Source organism: Exserohilum turcica (genome assembly GCF_000359705.1).
Source record: "Exserohilum turcica Et28A unplaced genomic scaffold SETTUscaffold_14, whole genome shotgun sequence".
Classification (NCBI taxonomy): domain Eukaryota; kingdom Fungi; phylum Ascomycota; class Dothideomycetes; order Pleosporales; family Pleosporaceae; genus Exserohilum; species Exserohilum turcicum.
This window is the reverse complement of record NW_007359959.1, coordinates 1,255,368-1,265,798: the sequence shown is the minus strand read 5'-3', so window position 1 is coordinate 1,265,798 and position 10,431 is coordinate 1,255,368. Positions and strand designations below refer to the sequence as shown.

The 10,431-nt window shown below is 48.6% G+C and overlaps 3 protein-coding genes across 3 annotated transcripts; all 3 read left to right on the top strand.

Annotated features, from left to right (window-relative positions):
- Positions 1–3,869: 3,869 nt before the first annotated feature.
- SETTUDRAFT_160222 (glycosyltransferase family 34 protein) lies at positions 3,870–4,901 on the top strand (the record flags this gene model as incomplete). The annotated part of the gene is made up of 3 exons (XM_008025477.1): positions 3,870–3,956; positions 3,996–4,445; positions 4,593–4,901. 3 exons carry the CDS (start codon positions 3,870–3,872, stop codon positions 4,899–4,901), a joined length of 846 nt encoding a protein of 281 aa, XP_008023668.1.
- A 1,743-nt stretch (positions 4,902–6,644) lies between these two features.
- On the top strand, positions 6,645–8,020 carry SETTUDRAFT_46603 (uncharacterized protein; the record flags this gene model as incomplete). Its single annotated transcript, XM_008025179.1, has 3 exons — positions 6,645–6,908; positions 6,960–7,308; positions 7,359–8,020. Exons 1-3 carry the CDS (start codon positions 6,762–6,764, stop codon positions 8,018–8,020), a joined length of 1,158 nt encoding a protein of 385 aa, XP_008023370.1. The 5' UTR covers positions 6,645–6,761.
- Position 8,021: 1 nt separating this feature from the next.
- On the top strand, positions 8,022–10,116 carry SETTUDRAFT_183803 (uncharacterized protein; the record flags this gene model as incomplete). The annotated part of the gene is made up of 2 exons (XM_008025476.1): positions 8,022–9,481; positions 9,536–10,116. The coding sequence occupies exons 1-2, from the start codon at positions 8,359–8,361 to the stop codon at positions 10,114–10,116; spliced, it is 1,704 nt and encodes a 567-aa protein (XP_008023667.1). The 5' UTR covers positions 8,022–8,358.
- Between the last annotated feature and the right edge of the window lie 315 nt (positions 10,117–10,431).

The following is a 10,431-nucleotide window of genomic DNA, read 5'->3' as shown; positions in this document are numbered from 1 at the left end:
GAACGAGAGAGTTACTTATTAAACTACCTAAGTCGAAACTTTTTCTTTTATCCCTAAAAAGAGCCGCTGGAGGATTGCTTTGCTTTCTAACATCTCTTTCTGTTATCAAAATGCTCTTTAGCACTAGGCGTCTAGTAAGCGATAGCTATCGCTTACCTAGACAAAGGCCGAAGCACCACAGACACACTTCAAGCACAAACTCGTATTTGTAAATAAATCTAGTTAGAACGGCCTCGGCCAAAGTCTTACATAGCCTCGAGCTCACTAGACTCTAATGGAACAATAATATAGTTTCTTACTACAGCTCTCTATTCTGTATATGAAACAGAATTTGGAGAGCCGTAGATTCAGTTTTAAAGACTGAATTGAAGAATTTGACATGTTTGAGAGAAGTTGCATTACTTGAAACTTAGTGGGAAATGTGAAGATAGTAGCCTAAGCGCGACGCACGAACGAAGCTACACTGACTAGTGCCAAGGCTGTGCTACTCGATATTTTCTTAGTTACTAGATTCAGTATAGACATACATGCAAAGTTGAAAGATACACTGTATACACTAACAAGATAGTATTGTCAAAGATATTTACAGCTACTTAAACATCCCAACTTCAAGCCGAACTGTAACTTTCTAAGAACAGTTTGCATAATTAAATTTCCCATCATAATAAACAGATGTCTTGCAAGGAGTGTTGTCCTTTTGACAGGGAGATTGCTTCGTACTTGTTAGTATTCTTATGTTTCCCAATCGATCATTACATACTTTACGGCACGCCTGCGCATTCACACTATTGCCTAGTTCATTGTATATCCAGCACCAGCCTTGCGGGACATTCGGATCATTTGTATTGGTACAAGTCGGCTAGTAGAACCATGTTAGAGCTGCGTGATATTGTAAGTTGCTAACAGGAATAGAAGGTTATCATACATCATTAGCACGGCGATTTAGATAAGGGTTGTCAACCTGCAATCCAGGGTGTCCATAGACTGTAAAGGCCAGGCTTAAAAAGATAGTGATCGAATTGAACAACATATTGAAGTGTGCGAGATATTTTGATATCGGGTACGTGGTATAGAAAGAGAAGATAAGTAGACAGTACCCGCTATATATATTCTCCTTATCCAGTAAATACTGTCAATTATCGAGTATTTAGAATATGAAGTCTTGGATTTTAGGTACAGAACGCGTGGCACCTATTTTTGCTGGAATAGTAGCAAGGGTATACCTCTAACTAATTCGCGCAACATAAGCAAAATAAAATTGCCTCTCCACTTAATTGCCGTGGTTTAACATGTAAAGTGAGTGATCAGTAGTTAGCAGGGGTATAAAATGCGGTGTATATGACTAAGATAACGTCATATCATATGTGCTTATTGTAGATCTCTTTGTTATGGACGCGTCAAGTGAGACTTAAGAATACATTGTGAAGCTTTTACCAAGCTTCAGTTGGGATCGATGAAAGGAATCATATTGGAGCCTACGAAATTATTGTTGTCAGCGTCCAAAGCAGCTGGGCTTGATATTGAGATGCCACCTCCTGACCACCAACTCTCAATTGATTCCCGCATTGCCTAGGAAAGTTGAGGATTCTTACAACAAACTCGATCACTCGCCTACTTACTAGGCTACACCTCTGCTTTATCTGAGCTATTGATCCTTTTAAAAGCTTGCACGGGCGAGCAACCCTAAGTGGCTCGGGGCTAACAACCGCGCGTTTCGCATGCTTTGGGCAGAACACAATACGCCACCAAATGCGTTAAGGCGAACAAAGGTTATCTCCAGCGAGATCGACGATACAATTGAAGCCCTAATCAAACCAAACGGCGCTGCAGTTACTATTAATGGCGATATGGATTAGTATGAAAGGTGGAGGGCGCGCGAACCAAAAGTCAGCAAGGATAGCCATGCTGCCGTTCACCCTATCAAATTCTGAGTAGGGTTGCGTAGTGGCCACCCTAACCTTGCCCTAATGACCATTACCATGATTTTATACCTGCTTCAAGCTGTGAGTGCATGTTGAGTGAGCTTGGAGACTTCCTTGAACCCCAACAGCGGCAGATCTCATCACAGTTACTAGCCGCTATACAATACGTACGGCAGTGACATAGAGAGGGTACTGACCAATGTAGTATTATTGCTATGTTAGCACTACCTCACGCTAGTATAGAGGATATATATCAAATTTGCAATTCAGATCGTGAGAATGAGTAATTAGTGCAGGCGATCGATCTATATAACACCGAGCCATTAATCAAGCCTTGTAACATAGTGTTGGTGTTTCAAATCGAGGCGGCGGCTGGGGCATCATAGGCTTGATGGTTGAAAAGTCTGATCATGTCTGCCTTAGCTTCGTGAGTTACTACAAAGTGCATCCTGTAATAGCAATTCAACGTCGCAAATCATCATGTGGGTTTATGAGAACACAAGGCCAGTCAGCGTCCATTATCAGACGATGCGATACTGATTAACAGCACAGAACACTACCGATACGACACGATCTTGGCATGCAAGGAGGGTGAAATATGATCCCTCTGTTTTATGAGTGATTTTGATGTGCTAACGCCGAGGATTTCCAAACACAACACTGTATCTCAAAAGGGTAAATCAATAAACATGGTAGTTATCAACCCTAAAACATGGTACTCATCGCTTCCACTTACCAAGCAAATTGGAGGCCGCGGGCGGCTAGAATTCAATATCCCGCTGAGCAGCATATGATTTTTTGTTTTTGTGACGATCACGTGTACATAAGACACGCCGGGTGAAGCACGTGGCATGCATGCATTGTTTTTAAACTCGTTTAGCACACTTCACATCTATTTTTGTTTGCTAAGCGTCATAGGTAAGGAGGGTTTATGGTACGTCAAGCATCATGGTGGCCGAGGCATAATGTTCTAGAGATTCTTGACGTCAAATGTCGCATGTTCCGCCGACTCCCGAACGTGGCTGACAGATGGCGCGCAGTTGCCCAAACTTCGTGTACTTAGAGTCCGCCCATGTTGTCTTCGACGCCTGATCAACAATGACTGTACATAGCGCGCCACTATCGCGCACGTGTCTGTTTTTTCGTCTCGCCAGAAAGAGGACGTTTTCTCGTCATGGTGCTGACACGAGTGTGGGTCGCCTTGGCGTTTATTACGAAGTCCCAATAACTTCAAATGTCAAGGTTCTGGTGCTGCAAAGCGCCAGGCTGTTTTGGATTGAGAGCTTGTAATAAGCCAAGAATTCTCCCCTAGCAGACATTCCGGTCTGCTATGGAGGGACGCGTTGGTCTCTGTGACGATCCTAATGTCATGTCGATCTCAAGAACGATCTCGTGCGTACTACCATTGTCAATGAGTCACTTGACTCCATTGGTAAGATGTACGTGGCTCCTATGAGCAGCTGCTCATTTGCATTGTACAGCCGTCGACTCCGATGTGTAAAGTCCAACCACTGGTGCACCGAGGCGCAAGCCCGCTCCGGATACCAGATGTACAATATACTGGTTGTAACAAGATTAGGATCCGTAGTCCGGGTTTGTGTATTGCAAGCAAGCATACCCCGGGTCTTGGGTGATATGTGCCAACTTGAGTATCCCCGAACCTCTGCCTTTTGCGACGACATGGGCAGCCGACGACATGGCTGCAACGGCAGATGGGTTTGAATCTAGAACGAATGTGATGGTGTACCCGCAATCTTGCAATGCTTGTCCTGTAGGAGAGGTCTTGAGCTTTTGCCATTGGCTCCGTGTTCTTCTTTTTATAATATCAGCAAGACACCGTCTCCTACCCAAATTGTGAATTCGTCCATCTCCGTCTAGTGCTTACTTCTCTTTCCTAGCCTCTTATGCATCTCTTGAGTTTCTGACAAACAAGTTCTTTGTTTGGTCATGTCTTCTTCTCATCGGCTTTCCATCCATCCTTTGGTATTACGGACCACTCCAGGGCACAACGATACCCTACCCGAGACCGCCATGGTGACCAGTTGTACAGTTTGTTGCTCATGGAAACTCGAGAGCATACCAGAGGCATCTTCTGAGCTCATAAAAACAACTACGGCCAAGCGCGCAACGTGTCGGAAGTACTCAACTTTTGCCAGTGCGAGATTGCGCATTGCAGTCGTTACCGCACATTTTGGTGAGCATAAAGAGCACTACGAGATGGTGCGTCAAACGCACCTTCTTCACGCTTTAGTCCACGGCACAGAGGTCAGGGTCATGTGGGATCCTATTGTTGACGACCTGTGGAACAAGCCTGCGTTTATCTTAGAGCTCCTCATGCGCGAGATGGTGAAACCAGAGAAGGAGCGGCTTGAATGGATCCAATGGGTAGACCGTGATACCCTTGTCCTGGACCAATGCCGCCCTATATCGAGTTTCCTTCCCCCAGAGGAGACGCGCTCCAATCCGGGGTGGTATCGCGACGACCGAACCAAACAAGTGCATCCAAACACAACGAATCTCCATGTAGCTCAAGATTAGAACGGCCTCAAAATTGACGTGTTTCTATCACGAGTCAACAAGTGGGCGACTGACCTTTTCACCACCATCCTCGCTTTCCGAGACTACAGGCCCGATATCGACCTCCCTTTTACGGAATAGTCGGCTATGTAGTATATTCTTGATACTGACCAATTCACACATGAAACAAGATACATACCCGAGCATCGGCTCAATGCGTATGGCGAGGGCGGAGCACCATTGTTTGAGGAGCGACAGGATACCGAAGGGTTACAAGAGGGTAGTGCTAGGAGAGGTGGCTATTTAGTGCACTTTGCAAGGCATGGGCACAAGGGTGAAGCCATCAGAGAATGGACCGGCATGCTCGGTAGGCTTGGAGATGTTTGGAAGGAGAAGAAGGTGCCGAGAGATGTGTCACCAGGCATTGAGGCTTTCTGGGCGAACCTTGGCTATGCGAGATAGCGCTGAGGGTGGTGTTGTGTTGGTGTGCCAACAAACTTGCAACCTCGAAATAAATTCGCCATACACATGTGTATGAATGACGGCGACTCAGTTGGCTGTCGGAAACAGGGATATGCGTGCTTCCTGGTACGTATATCAAAGAATGGCGCTTCTGGTTGGCGGTATATCTTTTTTAGAGTTTGACACAAAAGAAGCGCCGATGCACCACGTTGCAGTGGCAACTCCTCCGACAAGCACCCAAAACCTGCCTCGAGACAAGTGGAGCAAAGGAGCAAAGGGTAGCTTTACCGAAAAAGGCATAAGGGTGCTGTTAGCGCAGTAGACTGGAAGCCTGATGGCTGCTTTAGCATACGTGAGCGTCGGCAAGGAGCTGCCGGGCTGATATAAGCGGGAGTTGCATTTTCCAAAGGTGTGTGCACCTATGTCGCATTCTCGTAGCGCCCGGACGCTTGGAACGATAGGTCTGGAAGCAATTGTTTGGGAAATTTGCATGTGTGCTTGTGCGGAAGACGGAGCTGGATTTGGGATGCGAGGCCGTGGTATAAGTGGAACTGGGTTTTTCTAACCCGCAGGCGTGCCTCCTTCTGCGCGTCGGTGCTGAGATATTCTCGCTCCCAGTACGGCATCGGCATCAGGGCCTTATGACGGCGCCTGCTTGAGAGCGCCGTGTGGCTGTAAAATATGCTTTGTAAGGATACGGTTGCACGGTGTGAATGCGATTTTGCTAGACTGCTCAGAATGCCAGTCAGCCACACTGAGTCGGGGACAGAGACGCTTACAGCCACGGCCCGCCTACTGGCGACTGGTGGCGCCCGGTCCGTGAACATCCCCCCCCCCTCCCCCCCCCCCCGAAAATATGTCATCCGTCTGAGCCGGGTGCCGTCGCCATAGTTTCCCTGTCATGTCGAGCTCCCGCGTTTCTTACATCGCCCGACGGCTATTTGGTTCTCCCTAAGTCGAGGCCACAGCAGCACTGACAAAGGCTGCCATGAAACCACCTGCATACTGGACGGTCTTTGGAATTATTGTATGAACATATGTATGCCTGCCTTGCAATGCCCCAGAACCGCCGAAGCAGCGCCGCAGGACTGCCGAAGAAAGGCCCAAAAGTTATGCTCTTTTCGTTTGGTATTTGAATTCCTGTCACTACATTGGTTCTTCCACCACATGGCCTTGTTTCGCAAACCCTTTCCGGTGAGCATTGAACATCCGCCACGCGACAGCACAGTAGCATTGAATCGGGGAGCCCAGTTCTGGGTTGAGTCGTGTCAGACAAGTGCTGCCCTGTCCAATCCACGCTGCCGTCAGGTTCCACAAGTAACAAGGCTGCACATCTGCGCTAGGTTCAAGCCGCAGATCATCCAAGGCACACAGCTTCCATGGAATTTGGCTCCTGTTCGGTACCCAGCACATGGCTGTTGGGTCCGGGGGGCCTCAATTCTAAGCGATCTCCTTCTCACCTGCATCTCTTCTCCTCCAAACATTGCGCAACACCTCCAACTTCCAGAGCGACAGCCCACTTCGATACCCAGCGCAACACTTGCCCAAGCAACCTCCGAGAGCACCCCGAGAAGTCTTCCCTGCGACCAGAGCGATCCCCCCATGTTACCAATTTAGGACGATTGAATGCTGATTTCACGCGCGTCTTCACCAAATTGCAAACGCCTTGCTGACCAGCCCTCGCCACCTCGTCAACATTTGGTGCGTCCGACACCAGAGCCCCGCACAACTTCCAAAAGAACTGTTCACACTACTGTCTGCCCCCACGAACGCCCGGGTAACCTACGCTGCGGCTAGCCGTAGCCAGCTGGCCCAGACTCCAACGGTGGCGGTAACTTCGGCGCTTTTTACAAACGCCCCATGTCGTCGGACGGGCTTCAGCCTGAAGCCGGCATCTTCTATGGCGTATGCTGGATGGCTGTCATTGTCCGACTCATCTCGCGCAGGCTACACCGTGGAGCATGGAAGCGCTTACAGCTGGATGATTACTTGATTCTTGTGGCCATGGTTCGTGATTCACCGCCTTGAGCGACACTGTAGATGCTGATTTGCAATCAGGCCACAGATACTGTGCTCAACAGTGTCATGCATGAGATTACCAAAACCAGTAGCAATTTGATACCGCCCGGCGACGATATTTCACAGTATTCTCAGGCTGAGATCAAGAACCGCATTTACGGATCCAAGCTGGTCTTGGTGGTAGAGCAGATGCAGATCCTCACAATCTGGCTGGTCAAGGCCTGTCTGCTCATCATGTACGAACGCATGACTCTAGTCCTCCCACAACACAAGATCGTTATTGGCACCTCTATCTATGTGGCTGTGTCATTTGTTGTCATGGAGATATTATATCTCGGCGTGTGGTGTAGGCCATTCAACCAGTACTGGGCGGTCCCTCCAAACTCCAGTAAGTGCACTACCAATAAGTGTTCAATCGCATCGCGCTTATCGTTGCAGAACAATGCTCTGCGGCTACAAACCACCTCATCGCCAATGCTGTCTTCAACATTTCCAGCGATTTGATTATAATAAGCATACCCATGCCACTTTTGTTCAAGATCCGCTTGCCAAAGAAGAACAAGATGATTCTATGCATGATATTCTGTATCGGAATGTTTACCATTGTCGCTGCTGCCCTCAACAAGTACTACTCGTTTACCCATCCCTTTGGGAATGAGTGGACTATCTGGTACTTGCGGGAATCCTACACAGCTATCCTCTGCGCCAACCTTCCCCTTACCTACCCACTTATCCAACGCATTTTCCGCCTTCGCAACTGGAGCGCGAATACTTACAATTCCGACGCGGCTGGTACCGTCTCCATCGCCCAACCACCACAGCCCTCGCAACATTCCCGCACGTATTGGCATGAACCGAGAACAACAGAAATACCCAGAGGGTTCAGAGATGTCTTCCGGCGAACAGAAAGCCAAGAAGACATAAATGGTGGCTTGGGGAAGCAAAAAGAAGACCATGACCCGGATTTCATCACAAGCGCCATTGAAATGGAAGATACGCGAGCGCCACATGCGTCGCACATGAGCGCCCCTGCAAGTTGGCGGACCTCGCGCAGTGCGGAGGATAATACCAAGAGCCCTGATCTATTTCACCCCGTTTGAATGGATGCATGAGATTTGAAAAACGAAACCTACTCCCATTTGCGCCCATCGCGGTTAGCCTTGCTATCGGCCACGAATATGCCAAGAAGTACCTGTGTCTGCTGAAGAGTATAGATCTCCACAATCTGCCCGAATCATCGTCTTGCGTCTTCGTAATTGTGCGTGCGTGTGCCCTTGGAGCACCATGATGGACGCGCCGATTTGGGAACAGTAGCCATCATGGTACATCGGTACTCACATGACAGATGAGTCGGGAGGCGTTTTTAAACGTTTCCTGTAATTTCACCCTACATCAATCCTTATCGAGTGTGAGCTAAAGAGCCGCGGGTTATAGCAGCATGCATGTCCACGATGTTTTGATTGTCGGCGCTGGACCAGCTGGTCTAGCAGTGGCAGCACGACTGCGCGAACATACCCCATCGGCCACCTTTACTGATGATGAACACCAGCGCTACCACTGGATCAAAAAGCATGGACGAAAGATGAACATCAAGAACTATCGAAAGAACCAGGACTCTATGCCCTCGCCCCCTTCAACACCAGGCACATCTGACTGCGGGTGCGAACAGCTGGTTCTATCGGAAGAAGCAACAGATATGTTGGTTCTCGATGCCGATGGAGCATATTGGATGTCCAAATGGAAGCGGCTCTTCAAGACATTTCACATAGACTACCTCCGGAGTCCAATGTTCTTCCACGTGGATCCCGCCGACCGAGACGCACTGCTCGCATACACTTACGAGAAGGAAAGAGAAAAAGACATTCAAGCTCTACCTGGTATTGCGGGCAAAGAGGTCAGCAAGCATAAGAAGAAGAAGAAGCTCAAACAAGGAAGGTTTCTAGGCGGTACACCAGACGTTGATGAGCGAGATCGAAAAGACTACTTTGTGCCGCGAATGGACTTATTCGACGCACACTGCGACGAGGTCGTTCGAAGGTATCGCCTTGGCAACGAAATGCTTCGTCATGAAAGCGTGACGAGTATCGAGTATGACGAGGTGGCCAAATTTGCGGATGCTGAGCATGACAGCGTCATATCTGATGATGGCTCTGGAGATGATAGAAAGATATTCCGCGTCACAACCAACCAAGGCGTGCGATTTGCACACATTGTCATTCTCGCGATAGGTCCTGGAAATGCACCATCAATACCTCCAGTACCTGGACTGCCGAGCATACGCCCGCATGAAGGCTTCTCGCACGCAATGCAAATCAAGCAATTCCCAGCGCCACATGTAGCAGCAAAGATCAAGGCGCGTCAGTACTCTAGCATGCTGATCGTAGGAGGCGGCCTTACAAGTATTCAGCTAGCCGATCTAGCTCTCAAGCGGGGGGTAAACAAGGTGTGGATGCTCATGCGTGGACCGCTCAAGGTCAAATACTTTGACGTAGACCTTGACTGGGTTGGCAAATTCAGAAACTTCAACCAGGCTGCATTTTGGACCGCAGATACAGATGAAGGTACGTGAGGTAATTATATAGTATCAGTAGAGTACAAGCTAATCACCATGCTAGAACGATGGGGGATGATGATGCAAGCCCGAAACGGCGGCAGCATGACGCCTCGATACCGCAAGATCCTAGATGCGCACATCGCTCATGGTAAAATTGCTCTGCACACCTATACGACGCTTGAATCGGTATCCTGGGATCCTTGCTCCAAGACATGGACGTGCGAGACGTCTTCGGACGAGGTCAAGCTCCCAGCACTAGACTACATTGTCTTTGCAACGGGCATCCAATCCGATATCCGTACCATACCTTTTCTCCAAACCATCCAGAAACAGTACCCTATCAAGTACGTCGGTGGTCTGCCGTGCTTGAACGACGACCTCATGTGGGACGACGATGTGCCGCTGTTTGTCACTGGAAGACTCGCAGGACTTCGACTTGGGCCTGGAGCACCGAATCTGGTTGGGGCACGAGTCGGCGCAGAGAGAATTGCGTGGAATGTCGATGATGTGTTGAAGAAGCTGGGCAGATCACGACGTGACGTACAGGACCAGAGCGATAGCGATAGTGGAAATGAAAAGTTAGAGTCGTATGCTGCGGCTAGGAATAACCGGTTTGGTAGTCTGGTTGAGATGGACGAATGATGGCCTAGACTATCGTAGGTCTTCGAATAACCATCTTTGGATAACACTGAAGGAACGAAGATATGACCATACCGTGATGACCTGTTTGGAAGACTTTACTTGCACTGGCATCTGGTCGTTTTCTTTGTGCCATCTTTTCTCTCTAACAGCGCATGTGAATTGTACCACGATATCTTGAGCACCTATTCACGCGCTACTTGTGCACTGGATGCAGATCTCTTTCCAGTTTTGTTATTACCTGCTACCTGGCTTCTTCTAGCACAACGCGATCGTAACTTGTCAAAAATCATCGATGTTCTTGCCATCGCAGACTAG